We start from the raw sequence: 21,134 nt of genomic DNA, 5'->3' as shown, positions 1-21,134 counted from the left end.
GGGGATTAAAGGCTAATTGAGGCTTAATTGAATAACGGATTAGAACATGCAGATGCTTTTTTCTCGTTGATTTTTTTTTCAATCTAACTTCTTCTAGGAAACATTAGTCGTGGGTACATTGTTTTTCCTCAGCGGTGACTATGCCACAGTTGCATGTACATGTTCAGACCTTAGGCAATTGTCTGTCAAGTGCTCCATTTTAAAAACCAATTGCTTTATTGAATATGTGTGGTCTTTGGAGTGATTGACCTGCTTTCAAACATAAAGTAACACATGCAGTCAGTTATATTCATTGTAATATTTTGCCAATTTATTACTATTATTTTCTTCTTATTATTATTAATAATATTATTATTATTATTAATAATAATAATAATAATAAGTTGTGTATATGAGATAATTTTACCGGATTTCCAGAAAATCTTTCTGTTGACAGGATAATTAAATGTTAATTATCAAATATATAAATGATATAGGCTATAAATATATATACATATTTAATTTGAACATTTAAAAACCCAATTCTAACTATAACAAAGCTATAATACATGTTCTCATAAGTCATATTCCTAAAACAAAACAGATGGAAAAAGACATATTTTACATTTTGCTAAAACCTAAAAAGTGTTATATTTAACTACCCACACAAATCTTTCTATCTAAAAGACATTTTCTTTTTTTATAAATTCGAGCACACTGTCATGCTCAGGGAATTAAAAGGTATTTTTCTGATTTTAATCCAAACAGCCTTTAATGAAGGATATCTAGGGAGAGAGAAGCCATTAGTTGGTCCCATGCAGACGGCCCCAAATGCTGCTGTTTGGCTTTTTGATCTGGCCTGGATAGACAGACAGACAGACAGACAGACAGACAGACAGACAGACAGACGGAGAGACAGACAGACACACAGAAACACAGAGACATGTGATCTCAGGCTGTTTGCACTCATTATTACTTCCACAGCTCTAGTTCGCAATGCTCTTTCTCTCTCTTTTCTCTTGTGCCTTTAATGTCACTGTATCAGACACCTCCATACAAAAAGCAGATTGGGAGTCAGCAGGTGTGTGTCTAGTGTGTGTGTGTGTGTGTGTGTGTGTGTGTGTGTGTGTGTGTGTGTGTGTGTGTGTGTGTGTGTGTGTGTGTGTGTGTGTGTGTGTGTGTGTGTGTGTGTGTGTGTGTGTGTGTGTGTGTGTGTGTGTGTGTGTGTGTGTGTGTGTGGAGAAACAGATATAGTGTGTAAGTGTCATGTACTGTGTTTGTGCACTACTGTGCATGCAATTGCTTTGGGGGGATGGGTGGCATCACCATTGCCATGGGAACCAGGGCTTGTAAAAAATAAAAGTAATTCCTGGTTTCTATGGCAACATGCTACACAATAGCAGACCTAATGTTTAACGTATCTACAGCAAGGCTAGTAATATCATTTAGAATTGTGTGAGGAAAATCATAGCATTAGCAAAAATAATGCAGGATCAAATGTGCCTTTCTTTGTCATACAGGTAAAGGGAAATAAATCACAATGCCTCATCACAATGTTGATAGCCTACTATCTTTCTAAATGCCAGGCTTCTAATAAAAACATCTAACCTGCAATAATTCTGATATTACCTTTTTTTAAAGTAGGCCTATCTTTAAAACCTCAGCAACTTTAACACATTATGATACAAAGAATATTTGTGAATATTAAAGGGATATTAAGATACTTTTAAAGCAGCCATCATTTATGTGGTTTATATATAGTTCTTGCTGCATATGATACATTTCTAGAAATGTCAAACACTGTCACAAACACTGCCACTTAGCCAGCAACCTATGGAAGGGGTGTTTCTCTGCAATGTAGCGGAACGGAGAGAGGAGGGGCACAACACGGGGCTCAGAGCGGGTCGTGAGGGCGGTGCGAAGGAAACAAAAAGGCAGAGAGAGAGGGAAACAGTCCCCGGTTTGAAAGCAGGTAATTAGTGACGTGCCTTCCCAATGAGGAGAGCAGTAGCTGCTAGGAGAGCAGCCGGATGAACAAGGGCTCCGTCTAACCACTGGGGCGATGAGGAGAGGAGAAGACGGACGACAGAAAGCCTTCTGCCGCAGAGAAAATCCCAGATTAGGCTAATTTGACAAACCGCTCCACCGGCATCCCCGGTGCGTGCACACCGCGTCACCTATCCTGCGACTAATACCGACCCACCCATCAGGTTGTGTTGCTGGTGTAGGGTGGAGCTGGACATACGGAGAGCCGGCGGGATAACATCTTTCTCTGAATGCGTTTTAGATGATCTCCGTCATCACCGTGTTGGTTCAACCGTTCCCCTCTTTAGGTATGTACTGTCTGACTTTAGTTCAACTACTGTGTGTCTTCTCTGCAACCTGTCCGAATGGAGAAACATAACTACTCGAATGTTAAGTCTGTTTTAGGATGGAGCTTAACAGGTGTAATTATGAGACCACTTTGCCTCGGCGATGTTTTTTCTGTTGCGCACAGAGCCATGCAGTTTACAGAAGGCATTGAACGCAGCAGGGCAGTAGCTATTAAATGTAAATTAGGCTATCAGTATGCTTTCTAACCGCAGAGCAGATAAATGCTGGCTCATTTTGTAGCTTTCTGTTCTTTGCGCTACTCTAGCGGATGAGCGAACCTTGGGGGAAAGCGTTACCCCTGTGATCGGAGGAGGGTTGGATTCTCCCGAGCTGGTGACCTCCTGCTCTGGGGGACAAATCCTGCCACCACCTGGCGTCACCGCTCCTCCAGCAGACTGAGAACGACGGAGCCCACCGATGCCTCCGGCAGCCCCTGATGCTCGGCAGTGCTCCGGGGCTTTCCGGTCGGTGGGAGAGGCTGGAGCCGCGGCCGCGCGCTAGGATGCTGCGCCAGGTGTTGCACGCGGGCCTGAGGACCTCCTTCCACGCGCTCGGCCGGTTCGTTGCGAGCCACCCGGTGTTCTTTGCCTCAGCGCCCGTGCTGCTCTCCATCCTGCTGGGTGCCAGCTTCAGCCGTTACCGGGTGGAAGAGGATGTGGAGAGTTTGCTCGCTCCCAAGCACAGTCTGGCTAAAATAGAAGGCAACCTGGTGGACAGCCTCTTCCCCGTGAACCGCTCCAAGCACGCGCTCTACTCAGACCTGCAAACACCCGTACGCTACGGGCGCGTGATCGTCACCACCCGAAAGGGGAGCGTGCTGGACCCGGTTCATCTGGACACAATATTAAAGGTAAGGCACTAACAACAAACTAACAGGTTTAAAATGCTGAATGAAATGATAATTAACACCATTAACAAAACACAGTGAACGTTAAATAATATACACAGAATGAAACATTAGCCATCAACAACAAGTGCTTAACTTAATGGATTGACAATTTCAACATCAAATGCTCCCTTTTGATATTTGAGAGGCATTACATTAAGATTATGCTTTTTTCCAAGGCAACTTGCAAATTCAGAACAGCAAGAAACATTCAAATACATTCACTTCATACAAGCCATACCGTGTTAGTGTTTGCATCAGGTCTAATGAGCTTAAACTTTAAAGTATTACAAGTGTGTGTGTGTGTGTGTGTGTGTGTGTGTGTGTGTGTGTGTGTGTGTGTGTGTGTGTGTGTGTGTGTGTGTGTGTGTGTGTGCCTGTTTAATTGAATGGCAATGGTGCAGATGAACCTGTTGGTTTTCAGTCTGACAGGAGAGGTGCAGACATTCTGCTGTCCTGATATCAATCAGAAGTTTGTTTCACCGTTTTGGAGGCAGGATAGGTAACAGGTGTGTTTTTGTAGAGGTTTACCTGCCTAACGAGCCCATTGGCCGATGCAGAGCAAAGTGCAGGTGCTGGAGTGTATGGTTTAACCAAATAACAGATGAAGGATCCATTTACAGCAAAAACAATTTTTTATCATAAACACAGGCCCACTCACAGTCAGTAATTTGAGGACTCAAAGGTTAGTAAGATTCTGCTAATGCCAACTCAAGACACAACTATTAACTGCACAGGTAGACTATATAATGTCTCTTCTGTGCCATTTAAATCGCAATATGCATAAAATCTGATTGCAATGCGTCTACAGATTTCAACTTTAAATAAATAATCAATGCTTAGATCTATTTAGAAATACTGTAGTACTATCTGCAGTACAGAACACAAATGCAAGTTGTCTTCCTCCTCATTCTCACTGATTGATAGTCATTACACAGAACAACAGTCCCAAATAACCCCCGCAAACCTTTACAATTACGAAGCAGGGCATATTAATTTAAAGTGGAGTTACATGGACCTCGGAGGACTCTATCTCTTCATTGCTATTGCTTAATGGATCTTTGAGTATTAGTTTGACACCCCTTGAGTAATTAAACAAATTATTTCATGATGTTATGCAGTTGTATTTATAGCTTTCAGACTAATAGCCCAGAGACACTCAGTTCTATTGAGTAGGGTTTTTGTACATACCATCTGTCCATTAATGTTTGTGTTTGTTATTATTGGGAGCCATTTTACATAAAGCTAGAATATAACGTTGGTGCATAGAGGATTGCCACAGAGCCAGGCTATTTCTTCGGTGAGAGAGGAACAGGTTGATGCATAAAAGAAGGTGAATAAAATAGCCGACTTGTGCATCAGATTTATTTCCTACGTTTTCCAAAATGCCATCAAACAACCTGTGACAGTGGGAACAGCTCAGCACTTGTTCCATGAGAGAGCAATAGCAGTGATAGCCAGTGCTAGACAGGTTCTTCACTTGAGCAGCAAGAGTACAAGTACACTGCCCTGAATTCTGGTCTAGCTTCAGTGAGAGAATTGGAAACTCTTTGTCTTCTATGATTTTATTCTATTGAATTATTGGATGAAAAGCCTTGTATAGGTTAGACATATTCACCTTGACATCACCCCTTGGTTTGTAGAATACTGTTTGGAAGCTTGGTTTTGAGTTTATAGCCATTAGCATCTCGGAACTTTTTTTTTTTTCCATTTTCCTTTTTAATTATGCAGTAAAGACTTAACATACTGTATATCTCTCAGTTCTTTATTTTTTAAACAACAGCAAGAAATCTGAATGAAATCTTTATAAAATATAAATGGTCCAACAAAATAACCACAAACCTCATCAACCTCAAGTGCACATCTAAACAGTTGCCATATACAAACATTTGTTAATCTTTTACCTCCATAATTTATATATATATATATATTATTTGCCCCTTTTGTTTGTTTGTTTGTTTGTTTGTTTGTTTGTTTTTTTGTTCACCATGTAAAGCGGCCTTGGGTCCCTTGAAAGGCGCTATACAAATGTAATCTATTATTATTATTATTATAATATATATTATCTAATATTTCTCACTCACTTTTTGTTTCTTCTCTTCCTGCTGTAACTTGTGTCACTCATCAATGACTATTAGACCAGAATCTGGTCTTATTAACACTAGACACTTTAGGAAATAGTTTTGTATATTAATAAACATAGCGTTATTTAAATAATGATCAGCTAATAAACACAAATATTTACATATACATTTAGTTATACATTCAAGTATGTATGTGTATAGCCCTGAAAACTGTACATGCTCAAAAGATGACTGATTTGGCTTTTAAAGTTAATTTAGTGATATAAGGCACTTGGATCGGGAATTTTAAGGTCCTTCCAGGAAATTGCTAACAATACAACTGAAAGATTGGCATAATTTGGCAGTAAAATGCGACCAAAATTAAATGAAGAATTGGGTAAATTTTACAGCAGTACAGCTTATTGAATGGACTTTTAAAATATAGCATCTATCAAGAGACATACGCACACACACACACACACACACACACACACACACACACACACACACACACACACACACACACACACACACACACACACACACACACACACACACACCCTCCCTTACTGAAGTAAACGCAGTTCTCTGAGGTAGGAAACAGCTCTGCCCATGTTCTCTGTGGCAGAGACTGGCATCAGGCCTGTTGCTTAGTAACCGGTTCTGTGGATGCTGGCACTGTTGTCCGTTTGCCTTAGAAATGGTGGAAGATTCTAAGACCACTATTGTTACTCTATCAAGTGAGACACACACACACTCCCCCACACATGTCTTTCTCTTTTTCATCCGAATAAACAGCAGCAGTGGAAGTACACAAAGTAAATGAGCCACACACTGAGTTTTGCTGTGCTGTACACTGAAAAACTTCGATGGAACTTTTTTTGCTCTTGCCACAGTACTATCCTAGCTACTGGGAGCTAACTCGTGTATGCATGTGTGTGTTTTTTCTAAAGCTCCACAAACGAATCTACCAGATGCCGGTGACGGTCCCAGCCACAGGTGTCAACAGCTTCAACTACTCCTTCTCCTACCTCTGTCTCCCAGACGACAAGAACGTGTGCATCATTGATGACATCATCCGTGCCATGGAAGAGATCCAATCAGCTCGCATCTCTAACAGCTCCATCCCAATACTGCGGTACCCGATCACGCAGCTTGCAGACGGAAGGCAGGCATACATTGGCCACCAGCTGGGTGGAGTGCAGGGCTGGGGTCCCAATGGGGGGGTGCGTGGTCAGGGAACTGGAGCCAAGGGAGAAGGTGTACGTTCTGCAAGGGCGTTGCAGCTCACCTATTACCTCCAAGCCCGTGGCGGCCTAATGGACCGGGTGGCCAGTCAATGGGAAAATGCCTTCTGTGCCGAGTTACAGCATTTTGCAGCGTTGCACCCTAAACTGGGGCTGCACCCTTCTACTTCCTCTTCTCTGAGGACAGACTTCCAGTTCTCCTCGGTGCTGGCACACCGCCCCCTGTTGGCTAGCTTGGGGGCGTGTGGTGTGCTTGCCATGCTCTGCTGCACTATGAGGGACTGTGTGAGGTCCAAACCCTGGTTGGGACTGCTTGCTTTGCTGTCAATTACTCTATCAGGCCTCACTGCTGCTGGGATACTCAACCTGACCGGGACGACCTACAACTCTACGTACCTAGGCATCCCTTTCGTCATGCTTGGTAGGTTTAAAACTAACACTTTTTTGTACGGTTAAATAACAGATGTAGGTGACTTTTCAAGTTATTATTATTCTGTTTGTCCATGTTTCCATCCTCCATTTGTCTGTAAATAATCTTTCAGTTCAGATTGTTTCCGATATACACAAAAAAACCTTTAAAACAATGGAGGGAAGATTCGAGCCATGATGAACACGGCCTCTGCTTTAATATATCAGACTTTTGTCTGCTTCTCCAGTTCCTCTTATGGGATCTGCAGATGCCAGCCTCGGGCTGAATGCCATTTTGAAGGAGACAGATTGTCAAAATGACTGACAAGTGGCAGGGCATGAACTAGACTTTGCAGTAACAATGCATTTTCAGACTGGGGTTACAAACATAATCAAAAGGGTCTGAAAAAGTATGTTAGGGTTCTGGAAGTCTGTAACAAGTACAGTGCTGGAACCAGTAAAACATTTTCATAAATAATTCCCATAATAGTTATAGATTATTTGAATAAAAGGGCATTTTTAATAGGTCGGTATGCTTAGAGTGTCTGAAAACCCCTTAACCAGCAATCTGCAGCAATATGCCGATTTCCAGTTTTGGATGTCACATCTTATGAACCATAAACTGTATAGCAGTATTGCAGACTTGATGTGAGGAGGCGTCATGTGGTGTGCTAAAACACTTCCTGGTTAGCTTTCCGCAAAAAATTGAAATCTCAAAATGGCAAAAGAACGGCGAAAAAAACGTTCCCAGAGAAGACAACAACAATTGTCACTTGCACGAAGCAAGATTATACAAAAAACAAATGACCCAGAACATGAAATACCTACACGGAGTGCGTCGAGGCGTAAGCTGTCATCCAAAGAACAGGAGGGTTTAGCTAGCGCCTCACTGCAATCTTTAAAGGTCGTTTTCTCAAAATGAGTTTTTTCTCCTACTCTGAGTTCGAAATTTCAACTTCAGTAGCATGTAGATACACCAAACCTTCCAGTTATATTCCTATCAATATTATGAAGGCTTTTACAGAAGCGTTTGTTCATATGTCATTCATAGCCTGAATTATATAAGATTTTATACCTAGAAACATGGCGAAAATTGATATTTTAGGGCTGTTGACAGTATTTTCTGATTTATGGAGTGATAAAGAGAGATATCCAATATCCCTTCTGTAAAAGCCTTAGATACTAATATGACTACAAAATGAAACGAGAATTTTGAACCTGGCTTTATCCAAAGTTCAGATTTCGGTTCCTGAAATTTGTTAAAATATGCGCAAATTTTATGAGATAATGGCTCATTTGCATATTCAGAAAACTTGTAATACAAGAAACAATTGCCTTATTGTAGGTAATTAACTGGAGAAATTTCTAGCTGATATCTTTAAGTTAAAAAAAATTACCCTATTCACCTGGTGTCTCGCCTTAACTGTTAGGCTTAATAAACCATTATAGACCTACATCACTTAGCAACAGCTGCACATGCCCACATGCTAACTATGGGTCTTACAAACCTACATAACATTACAAATAGTCAGAACATATTATTTACAATATTAATAAAACTATGAATTACATTTTAACTGATTGCACAGCGGCAGCAGCATTAAAGGAAAAATATCGTTTTACCTTGTGTTGGGTCTTCACAAAACTCCAAATGTAGCCTGGGGTGGCACTAATGAAGACCCTCATTAGAGCAGATACATCCACATTGTCCAACATGTTACTGTGGACATGCATCAAAGTCAGATGTGTCAGTCTCTTCTGTGTCATATTACTCTAGTTGTAGAGGTGGTGGGCTGAGGAGTAGCTGGTGGTCCACTCTTTTTATTGGGTTGTTTGTTGGAGAAAAAAATCCAAAATCCTTTTTTGCGCCATTCTAGAAAGTTGTCACTCTGCAGAGTGTGTGTCGCGTCAATTACGTCACTCTCCCACGACCTACGACCTAGATGGCTCGGATATTATTTATTTGGAAAATAAATTCAAACAACCTGACTGATACAAATATATACTATGACTATTACTGTATACAGCTAATTTTATTTTAAGTAAAATCATAACTATTTTATGTAGTTTAATCATTTTTATTTAGGTGGTCACTCAGTTTTTCAAATGTACACCACTCGCCAACAGGGGGTGCTGCAGCACCCCTAGCACCCCTACTTCCCGCGGCTATGTATATACCGCTACAAATTCAGATAAGCGTCAGATTCTCTGCCAATAACAAATTCGATAACGTCGGGTTACGTAGTGTAACCCGACGTTATATTAGCACAGGCGGAGCCCTCTACTGGACTCTATGGGTACTCTCTTACCCCACAAGCATTCTCCCACTGAGACTTCTATAGACGTAGCCGGCCCTGGGCGGGCCTACCTGAATGCGCGCGCATCACACCGTATAAAAGGAGGCCTCGCCTCCTGACCATCATCCTACACCTCTCTTCAGCGAGCGGAATAGGACAGACAGTGCCCCGAGTAGAGGGCTCTGCCTGTGCTAATATAACAAGGGTTACACTACGTAACCCGACGTTATATCTCTCACAGGCTCCGCCCTCTACTGGACTCTATGGGTACAGTGGGTGGAGCCGCGATGTATACGCGCACTGTCGTCCAACAATATTCCACCCTACTGCCCCTGACCGGCTATTATGGTCAGCAGCTGCTGCCCCACCTTCTCCTTTAACCCGGTTGTAACCGAGGAGAAATCTGGGCTGTGGCTGACAGAGCACACCCTGCTGCGCTTACCTCGCAAAAAGTGTGCTCAAAAAACAGTGCCGGGGGACCCCCCCCCACCCTGGATGGGGAGAGCCCCCTCGGCCCCGAAAGGGCTTACTACACGCCTGCCTCCCTGAATCCCTAAGGATAACAGGGAGAGCGCCAGAGCCCCTGCCCCACACTCAAACACTGACCCCATGCCGAGTGTGTGGACTAAAGTGTGGAGGGCTCCCCCCCCTCCTGCTCTCGGAGAGCAGCCCTCCAGCCCTGTAAGGGCCCAATGCGCCACCCCCGCCCCTCCCGGGACTCTCCGAAGGCCCGAGAACAGCGAAGGCGCATTACGTCCGGGGAGGGGGTCAGATACCAACTGACCCACAACCCCCCTCCCCCCTACCAGTCCTGTGTTGCCCCCGCAAGTACAGACGAGGAGAAAGAGCCCGACATGTCCAAGAGATAAAACCTTATGAAGGGGCCTGGCGTCGACCAAGACGCCGCTGTGCATATATCCTCCACACTCACACCGTTGAATAAGGCTGTTGACGCAGCCACAGCCCGTGTGGAGTGTGCACGAACCCCCGTGGGGCAGGCTCTCCCTGCCTGTCCGTAGGCATGTGCAATGCACTCGCAGAGCCAGCCTGCCAGGCGTTTCTTGGACAGAGCTTTCCCGATCCCCCCGCCCCGAAGCACACGAACAGCTGTTCGGTGCGTCTAAGGGCAGCCGTGCGCTCTACATAACATGCTAGCGCACGCACCGGGCAGAGGAGGTGCAGTTTAGCTTCCCTGGTCCCACCATGGGGGGGAAGACTAAAACCCCCTAACTGAATAGCCCTTGACCTGAACGCACTCCTTAGGCTCTTGGGCACAAAGGAGGGGTTCGGTCTGAGTGTCGCGCCGCTCCGGTCACCCCGAATCTGTAAACAGCTCGGGTGCACCGACAGAGCAGTTAACTCGGACACTCTTTTGGCTGACGTTAAGGCAAGAAGCAAAGCTGTCTTCCACGACAGTGCTTTTAGGGAGGAGAGCTCCAGAGGCTCAAATGGTCCCGAGGCCAGAGCCTCGAGCACTAGGGGCAGGTCCCACTGTCGGGTGGAGGCGTGCACTACTGGGCGCAGCCTCCTGACCCCCGGTAAAAACCGCGACATCAGTGGTTGACTAAAGGCTGACCTGCCGCAAAATCCCTCATGGCAGGCCGAGATGGCTGCTGCATACACCTTCACTGTTGAATGCGCAAGCCCTCTGTCCACCAGTAACTGTAAGAAGGATAAAATAGAGCCTAACTCACAAGATAGGGGCTCTATTCTCCGCTCCTCACACCATCGCTGGAATCCTAGCCACTTTGGCCTGTAACAGGCTGTGGTGGATCCAGCTCTAGCTGCCTGGATAGACTGAATAACACTATCAGACAATCCACCCTGTCTCAACCTGTCCCTCTCAGGAGCCAAACCTGGAGAGGACGGCCGAGAGTGGGTAACGCCCCGATTGCACCTGCCTCTTGAGACATCGCCCCCCAGAACTGGGGAACCGCCCAGGGCTGGCCCACCTTCATCTGTGTCATCTCTGAGTACCACGGCGCCCCAACGCGATCCGGAGCCACTAGGATGACTGACAGACGTTCTCGCCTCACTCTCCTCAGGAGGGGGAGAATGAGACACAGCGGTGGAAAAGCGTATAGCAGCTTCCTTGGCCATGGCTCGTGTGCAAACGCGTCCACCCCCAAGGGTGGGTCGTCGCTCCGAGCCACGGAGAACCACAGGGCACAGTGGCTATTTCGCCAGCTGGCGAACAGATCCACTTCCGCTCTCCCGAACTGGGCCCAGATCTGCTTCACCACCTTCGGGTGAAGCACCCACTCGCCTGGCAGGGGGCCGCCCCTCGACATGAGGTCGGCCCCTCTGTTCTCCAGTCTCGGGATATGGAGGGCTCTCAGAGATAACACCACCTCTGAAGCCCATAACCACAGTTCCTCCGCTGTGGTCAACAAGGCGGCGGATCGAACTCCGCCCTGCTTGTTGATATAAGCCACTGTGGTGCTGTTGTCGCTCCTGACCATTACATGTTCCCCCTGAATTAGGGGCCTGAAATGCCGGAGGACTAACACTACCGCCCGTAGCTCTAGGAGGTTGCTGTGTCGAGACTCTGTTAGAGCCCAGCGCCCACCTATAGCCCTCTTCAGGCAGGTCCCTCCCCATCCTGTTTCGGATGCATCCGTGAACACTGTGATGTAGGAGGTCACCCGTCCCAGTAGAGGTTGCCCCTCACTGAGGGGGGTATGGTCACCAGCCGCCACTTGTGCCTCTTGGGATCCAAGCGTAGGCTGGAGAACCATCTCTGCAGGCGGCGCATATGTAGTAACCCTAACGGGACCATCATGTGAGCAGCCGCCATGAGACCCAGCGTCTGCATGACAGTAAAAGCTGTCACTGTTGCCCCCTGTCGCAGTCTGCGTACCCCCTGAAGAAGGGACACACGTCTGCTCTCTGACAGGGTGGCGCGCAATGTGCCTGCATCGAGCACCACACCCAAATACAACGCCCGTTGGTGAGGTATGGGGGTGCTCTTTTTCCAATTGATCGCGAAGCCTAATCTAGTTAGGTGTGTGATCAATTGTGCTGTGCAAAACATTGCCTGTTCCCGTGACCCAGCCATGACTATGAGGTCGTCTATATAAAAGAAAACTCTCATGCCGTGTGCGCGCAGCGGTTGAAGCGCTGTGGCCACACATTTGCTGAATGTGCGTGGGGATAGGGAATAGCCGAACGGCAGTCTGTTGTACTCGTAAGCTATTCCCTGGAAGGCAAAACGCAGATACTTTCTGTGCTTGGGAGCAATTTCTACATGAAAGTATGCGTCTTTCAGGTCGATGGTGGTGAACCAATCGCCTGGCTGCACCAGCCCCAGTAACTGTTTCATAGTTAGCATGCAGAATTTCCTGCGGGAAATGTGGCGATTCAGGCCGCGGAGATCTAGAATAGGTCTGAATTCCCCTGTCTTCTTGGGAACCAGGAAGTATATGGAATAAAGACCCTCTTCCCTGCGCTGAGGGTGCACAACAGACACAGCCTGTTTCTGCACCAGAGCCTGAATCTCTGCTGAGAGGAAACTCATCCCCTCTCGAGAGGATAGCTTCACCTCTCGCATGCCCATAAAAGGGGGTGGGACGCTGCAAAACTGGAGTGAATAGCCCCGTTTCAGCGTCCTGTCCATCCACCCTGATAGTACACAGCTGAGTTTCCATTCCCCATAACACTGTGTTAAAGGGCATGCACTGTTTACGTTTCATCACTCTCATCTGCGCACTCCTCCTCCTCCCCTACAGGAGCTATGGCTGGGGCGGCGAGTGGGGAATCTGTACAGACATCATGTGTAAGTGTAGCATTGTGGAAACAAAGGACACTTAGACTTGGATACAGATCAACTTTTTCTTTATTTTTACATTTTTTTAAAAGGAATCTGTGCATCGAATAGGGAGGAGGCGGGATTCACCCTCGCGTCCCGGGCGAAGAGATTTTCTCCCCCCGCCGAGACGCTACCTCCCCCCGCCAGTCAGCTTCGGGCTGACGGCGTACCCCACCCGGCCGCTCTTTGGTGCTGATGAGCCTGCCGAGATCGGGCAGCCCCTCCCCGTGGCTGCCGATATGCCGGTACCACGTGATGGGCCGTAGAGGTGGAGGGCGCCGCAGCTACGGGACCCCCGTGCCGGCGCCTCTCCCTCCGCTTCACTGTCGCACTGCGCTCCCTCACCTGCATGGAAACGCGTGGAGGAGCGCGTAGCGGGGCCGGAGGCGGGGCCAGCGGTAGCATCCTGCTAAACTGGACCCTTTCCTCCTCCAGCCGGCTGATGCGCTGAGTGACCGAGGAGATTGACCCAAAGAGCCCTTCCGTGGATACGGGGGCTCCGAGGAGATCTTCTCGGTCTTTTCTAGATAGGGCAGTGGGTCCCGACCACACGTGACGAGACGCCACTGTGGCCAGGGAAATCACCCGCCCTGCTGCAGCGGCCACGCCATGAATCAGATTATTCATCTGACCTATAGCGCGGTCCGGATAATCGCTCCCATCTTGTGACAGGAGGGCGGGGGCGGCTGCCTGAGGGGTGATCAGGGAGACGCCCAACACGCCGAGATTATTGGCTGCAGCCGCCATCTGCGTACCGAGCTTGAACATCTTGTCCAGATATTCCAGAGTGTCTCGGTCCCGGGGCAGAGGGGGCAGGGGTCGCTTACCCTCCGCCCAACCCGCCGCCCGTGGAAGCAGATGGGCCGCCAGGCTCTCATCAAGGGGGGGCACAACCGCACACGCTGTGTCCGGGCGGCCCTCCACCTTGATGATGCCTGCCATAGCGGCCACTGGGGCCTTCGTTTTAAATGGCTGCTGCCATGTCGCCTCCACACACCGCCATATATCAGGCAGTTGGGGGCGAAACGAAGGTTGGTTGCGCTGGATGCACCGGGCCGTAAAACCCCTGTCTCAGGCGGCTTATAGGCCTCGGTGGCAGCGGTGGTGGGAGCGGTAGGCCTACGCGCTCCGCTGCCAGGGTCATCACCGCTGGGAAATCCACACGTGCAGACCTGAGAGTCGGACCTCCCGACACCGAGGCGTCCTCGTCCTCCTCCTCCGGAATCGGGGTTGTCTGGCCCCACGGAAGGGAGAATCGGAACGGCACTTCCTCCTCTCCTGACTCGCCCACCCCGACGACGTCGAGATCCGAATCCTCTACCTCCTCCCGCGGAGTCTCTGCTGACAGGAAATGCTGCCCACGATGCTCACGCGTGAGCCGAGGAAGCATCTGGCAGGCTGAGCATGCCGGCGTCGGGCCCATACCGCTGACAGCGTGGTTAGGCCCCATACACAAAAAACAGGAGGGGTGTGGATCCGCTCCCGCGATCAGGTTTGGACATTTCGGGCAGGTCCTGTGGTCAAGAACTGACTCCATTATCTCTCAATTTTCCGTCTTTCTAAGCTCCGTGAAAAACACTTCCGCTTGCTGAAGAGAAAAGGATGATGGTCAGGAGGCGAGGCCTCCTTTTATACGGTGTGATGCGCGCGCATTCAGGTAGGCCCGCCCAGGGCCGGCTACGTCTATAGAAGTCTCAGTGGGAGAATGCTTGCGGGGTAAGAGAGTACCCATAGAGTCCAGTAGAGGGCGGAGCCTGTGAGAGATATAACAGTGTCCTCTTTATTTTTATTTGTTTTATGTAAGTTACTGTAAAATTAAACCAGTGATCTCTGTGGCACTAAAACAGCAGCCAAGTGTGACTCAATAAATATAAATTATAGCAGAAACACTGAATTTTATAAATCAATGAAATAAACAGTATTTAATTGGATCTATCAACTCATCACTATTACATTACATGTCACTTGTTAGACGCTTTTATCCAAAGCGACTTACATACTCAATAATGTGGGCAATCCCCACAGGAGCAATTTGGGGTGAAGTGTCTTGCCCAGGAACACAACGACATGCTGACTGCAGTGGGGTTTGAACCTGTGACCCCCTGATCCGAACACCAACACACAACCCACTGCACCACACGCCTCCCTATTAGTATTGCCAATACAGTGAATGCAGCAAGCAGACTTTGTACTGAAAATGAATCATTCATAAAAATATTGCGGACTAGACATTATGACAGTGACCATGTCACAGTGCTTCCAGTTTTTGCAAATCCCGATTTTCATTTCATTATAGGACATAAAATACTTCAATGAGAAGGTGGATTTTATACGTAAGTGTTACTAAAACCACCTGATGCACTTATATTTGTGAAAGCAACAATATTGTAGCAATATCGATATTGAGATAGTCGATCAAAAGAGATCACCCATGCAAAATTTGGCCAGAGTCCATATACCCCCCATTTCCATTGCCCTTGCCTCAGACCCACTCGCATTTTAAAATTCTGCCTTAATTTGAAAGGAAATCACGAGAGAGAAAGGTGATGACTTGCAATTAAGGGTAAGCTTCCAAGGCGCCCAAATTAAGAATTCAACAAACTAGGAGCAGGACCCCCTGCTGAACACACTGCATTCCATCTGGTGAAGGCATACTTGCACTTCATCTTGAGTGCATGCATTCAAAATATTGTAGGATGTGCTGTACGTAACCACTACCACACACATGTAGTCCATACCATAATTACTCTGTAATGTGGAGGAGGAAAGGCTGCTGTTAGGCTTAAAATAACCAAAGCGAGCACAGAAGAGACAGGAGAATAGACACAGATAGGAGGCTCCATGAAATATCACTCCAACTGGGGCTTCAGATAAGGATTCACTTAGCTGGAAATGAAGTTAAACTGTGGTTAGAAGGAAGTCAGGAGGATTATTCCAAATCATGTAGGCAGTAGACAGAAAAAGGTGGGAGGAAGTGTGAGGAGAGAAAGAAGGATGTGATTACACAGTAGAGAAAGAGGGGAGAAATACTGTGTACAACATTTTGCATTTTTCTCTTTCAGAGACCAACTAATGTTTTCACACAGGAGCTAATTTGCTTGCAAAGCTTGCACAAAAACAAACTGATGTGTTGATTTATCTCATGTGTTTGTGTACAAAGGGGGGTGAATTGATTATGTAGATTATTAAATATATATAGTTATATAAATATAAATTATATAATACATTTACGGTACATTTATTTGACCATGGTTGATTTTCAAGTTTTTGTTTGGTAGTGATCTGCAAAATGTGTCAGACGTTTCAAGTCAATATTGAATATAGTGATAGTACAATCGTCAAATATCAACATGGACAAAAGATAATTTTAATCAAGTCATTTTTGATGATATTCTTCAAATTTTTGAGTGTGTACTTTGTTTATCAAGATCCTTTATTGGCTTTAAAGGTACCTATTATGCATTTGAGAAGTTCAGCCTACTTTAAAAAAAAAAAAAATAGAAGCAGGTTATTTATCAGAATTGTTTTTTTTATATTTTGCAGTGAGGTACTGAAAAAAACAAATACAAACTATACCCAGGCTTTTGTTATGTCTGGAAGGCTGCATGTGTGAAATGCTTAATCCATGTTATGACTCAACAGTAATATCCAGGATCTGAAAGGGTTCTGGCAAAAAGACACACCCTGATTGTATTTCCTCATGTATTAGTACATGTGTGTCTGTTGTCCATTGGCCTGTCTCAAGCTCTGTTAAATGTCAGAATCCTTGGGCAAGTGCCGTCCCCAGACTCTCGTTTTGCACATCTGTTCTCTCTGCAACATTAACCTGCTCACCTCTTCCACTGTCATTCACTGTTTAATTCCCTCTCCTTCTAACACACACACATACAAACCACACACACATTCACAGATCAGCATAGTTTCTCAGATGCACCCACGCCTGAAGTGTCGGTACGTTACGCCTCTGCTAAGGTGTTAAGTGTTTCGCCATGGTAAGGTCACTGAAGAGAGAAGGGGGGGGGGGGGGCTGTCAATGATGACGAATGGATGTCATGGCAACCACAGTAGAGAAAACCATAAAAAAACATCTGCTGCATGTATATAAACATGTACGTGAATGCCAATGAGACTGGACATGCAAATGGAGTTGGTGCACATATTAAACCTATGTAATCTTATATGATATAACTCTATTTAAAGCAATACATTAAATTAAAGACGTTCTGTTGTTTGTTGTGCTGCTAGATTATTACTAATAACTTTAACTACTCTCAGAATATTAAAAACCTTGTTCAATTTCTTTTATCCCCTTTATTAGCAGGAAGTGATATTCACGTGTCCTGTAGCAGCTACTAGTATTGTTTAATCCAAAGAAAATTGAACTTCCATCATTGTGTCTTACAACTGTCGTTTCACATTTCTATTTCAAACTGAATTGATGTGTGGAATAATGCAGAGGGGACCATTTAAAAGCTGGCAGCTTTTTCCCTTCCTTGTGCAACCTGCAACATGCTTCCTTAAGGAATGAATTTAAGAAAAGTGGGGGGCAATCACAGCATTCTGTGGAAAGTGTTGATTTGAGATTAGCTTTTTTTAATGTTTGGAGACATATCCACCAGTAAAATCATGGGGTGCAAAACCAAAATAATACCATCTTAAATCTGTGAATTTCAACTGTTTGGTTCTCCTCAGGTCATGGCCTCTTCGGCTCTTTCGAGATGCTGTCGTCATGGAGGCGAACTCGGGAGGACCAGCATGTGAAGGAGCGGGTGGCGAGTGTGTTTGAGGACGTCATGCTACGTTTCTCCGGCTCCACCATGCTCCACCTGATGACCCTGGGTCTGGCTGCCTCGCCACTGACCAACATGGAGGCCGTCCGGCTATTTTGCCGCACCGCCATGTTGGCTGTCACCATCAGCTACATTTACATGCTGTCCTTCTACAGTTCCTGTCTGGTGTTCACTGGGTACTTAGAGACCGGGTACAGACATGGCTGCTTCTGCCGGCGAGTCCCCAAACCGGAGCGCCTGGACTCTAAGCCGGCCTGGTACAGGTGTCTTATGTACACTCGCTATCAGGATGAGGCCCAGACCACCAACCCACCAATCGGGGTCGGCAACAGTCACTCTCACACACCAAACTCTAACCTAACTCACACACACACACACCCACATACAGCAAACAACCCTGCCACGCATGGGCTCGGTCATGTGGCTAACTCCACACTCACACATCCACACACACATTCCACAGCTCACATGGATCCTAATCCTCAGGACTCTCACCTTTTGCTGGGATGTGTGAGGCGTTGCTATGGAGACTGGATCACTAACACCTATGTCAAACCCTTTGTGGTTCTGCTGTATCTGGTGTACATCTCCTTTGGATTGATGGGCTTCCTGCAGGTGAGGCAACACTTTATTTTTACAGTTTTATACTACTAGATTGCAAAGCACATCTTCCACTTCATTTAGACAGTGCAGTGTTTCTCATTGCACTGCTCAATATTATTTACTACCAACATTGGTACAGTGCCATTCAGAATCTAAATTGTCTGACTCTCTATACATTTAAACTGACCTGAACACCAATTCACATAAGTAAATGTATGTAACGTACACACTTACTCACCACTTGACTGATCATGATGTGTAGCTCCCAGAGTTAAAAAAGTAGTGGTACATATATATCATAGTGTCACTACAATGTATTGATATTTACCATAGCTTAATATATTTATCGTTTTAAATGACACTAACTTACATCATAGCTAACTGTTTATGCTGATGGTGTTTAAAGGTGCAATGCATTCAAAAACATTTAACAAATTAAATTGTTTAATCTCTTAGAGTTTCAGTAGTTTAGTTTTGCATATGCTGACCTACTGACTACTGACAGGCATTACACATGAGTAATAAAACACCTAGTAAATACATCATCACAAGAAGAGAGAGATATAGTTAAAGCACAATACACAATATATATATATATATATAAATGTATACAAATATATCATTATAATACTCTACATGATTAATGAATTAAGATTGTATGCACTAAGTTTTGGAGTTTTTATATGCTGTTTATTTTGAACATAAGGCTTGGAACTACTTATTGCACTTGAAAGATGTTCTTTTCAGACACACTTGTATACAAAAACCATGACGCACTGTTCAATCTGTAAATAATATTTTTTTATTTATCGACAGGTGACCCAGGGTTCAGACCCCAGTGCACTGGTTGCCATGGATACAGCAACAGTATTGTACACCCGTGCCCAGCAGCGTTACTTCAGCTCATACTCCCCTGTCATTGGATTTTACATCTATGAAAGCGCACCCTACTGGAATGCCTCAGTTCAACGGGACCTGCTGGAATATGCCAAAGGCTTCCAGCGAATCAGCTGGCTAGAAGCATACCTGAACTACCTGACAGATAACAACCAGTCCACCAGCCAGCCGCGGGAAAACTTCACCCACACGCTCCGTCACTCTTTTCTCCGTGAGCCTCAGTTTGCCCACTTTGCTGATGACATCATATTTGCGGAGCGTGGTCAAGGCGAGGAGCCAGATGTGGCGGCGTCCCGAATCTTCCTGGTGGCCAAGACAACGGAGAACAAGCGGGAGGAGATGTCAGTGCTGCTGGACACGCTGCGGCGCTTGTCGCTGACCTCGCGCGTCCGCTTCCTAATCTTTAACCCCTCTTTCGTCTACCTGGACCGCTACGCTGCAGCGGTCAGCTCCCCCCTCAGACACTCACTGCTGGCGGTGCTCTTCCTGTTGGGTCTCTCCTCTCTGGCTGTAGTGGAACCTCTGGTCTCTGTGTGGCTGGGCCTCACCGTGCTCTCGGTTCAGTTCGGGGTGCTGGGCTTCATGACCTTATGGGGTGTGGAGCTGGACTGCATGTCTGTGTTGTGTCTGATCTCAGCCTTGGGACATTCTGCGGACTGCAGCGGTCCCCTCCTCTGCGGTTTCGCCTCAGGTCGAGGGGACAGCAGGACTCGCTGGGTGAGGGTGGCCCTGGAGAGACACGGGGTGCCCTCTCTACAGACGCTTATCTGCTACAGCGCCGCCCTGGTGCCTGTTGGGGCAGTACGCTCCAACCTCACACACACACTCTTCCGCTGCCTCACCCTAACGGCCGGCTGCTCAGCCCTTCACACGCTTGCATTCCTGCCGACCCTCCTCACTTTCCTGCCTCCCTCCAAGACCCCGGGAAACCGACCTGAAGAAGACGGCCAGAGACAGGAGGTGGAGTGCGTGGAAATGAACGACAGCACTCGTGTGGTTGACCAGATCACCACTGTATGAGCATGGGATGAGGGGCTCTCGGTTGCCCTGGTGACTGCCGGCTGGGAATTGGTTCAATGTAATCTGAGCAGCCGCTATTCGTGCTGAAGAGAAGAATACCAGTACGTGTAGAACGAGGAGGAAAAAGAGAGTGTCACTAAGAAAAAAAATAGAGGTGGAGGGTCTAGAGGGAACAGTAAAGGAGAGTCTCGTGGCGAGTGAAGAAAAGAGAAATATGAGGGTCAAATGCAGTGTATCCATGGTTACCTGCTTGTTTCTAGTGCTGCGTGGCATGTTAATGAGCTCTTTTCCAAACAGCCAAGATGTTGAGGATCAGCTGAGGTCAGGTCGGGCTGTGACGTTATCCCAGAGGAGCAGCCACAATTTTCACGTGTCCAAAAGTTGCTTTAGATCTGATCACACTGTTTGGCTACTGCTATCTGTGTTCACCATATCAGTTACATACAGCTACAATGATATGAGGCAATCATCTGTATGACTCGAGTATTTCTACTTTAATGCTGGACAAATAAAGTCAAATCAAGAAAACAAGTGGTTTTGACTTTGATGCATGATAAAGTTTTAATATAGTTTATATGGCTTTTAAAACCTTAGTCCACAAACCAATAGACGTCACAGTTTTATACATATAGTGATGCTTTGACTTTTCAGAATGTTCTATCTTTAAGGTAAAAGTGCTTAGGCATGGTTACATCAGATACAAAACTTAAGGGTACAACCACTTTGAAACACAGCATGACATTGGTGGTTATGGATCAAGTTT

The 21,134-nt window shown here is 46.2% G+C and overlaps 1 protein-coding gene across 1 annotated transcript; it reads left to right on the top strand.

Moving 5' to 3' along the window:
* Window positions 1-1,754: 1,754 nt before the first annotated feature.
* Window positions 1,755-20,870, top strand: ptchd1 (patched domain containing 1). Its single transcript, XM_034108360.1, has 5 exons — window positions 1,755-2,312; window positions 2,618-3,202; window positions 6,255-6,969; window positions 17,754-18,466; window positions 19,271-20,870. Exons 2-5 carry the CDS (start codon window positions 2,789-2,791, stop codon window positions 20,369-20,371), a joined length of 2,943 nt encoding a protein of 980 aa, XP_033964251.1. The 5' UTR covers window positions 1,755-2,312; window positions 2,618-2,788; the 3' UTR covers window positions 20,372-20,870.
* Window positions 20,871-21,134: the final 264 nt, after the last annotated feature.

Source organism: Pseudochaenichthys georgianus, chromosome 20, assembly GCF_902827115.2.
Source record: "Pseudochaenichthys georgianus chromosome 20, fPseGeo1.2, whole genome shotgun sequence".
NCBI classification, from domain to species: domain Eukaryota; kingdom Metazoa; phylum Chordata; class Actinopteri; order Perciformes; family Channichthyidae; genus Pseudochaenichthys; species Pseudochaenichthys georgianus.
The sequence above is the reverse complement of the archived record's forward strand: the minus strand, read 5'-3'. Positions and strand labels throughout refer to the sequence as shown.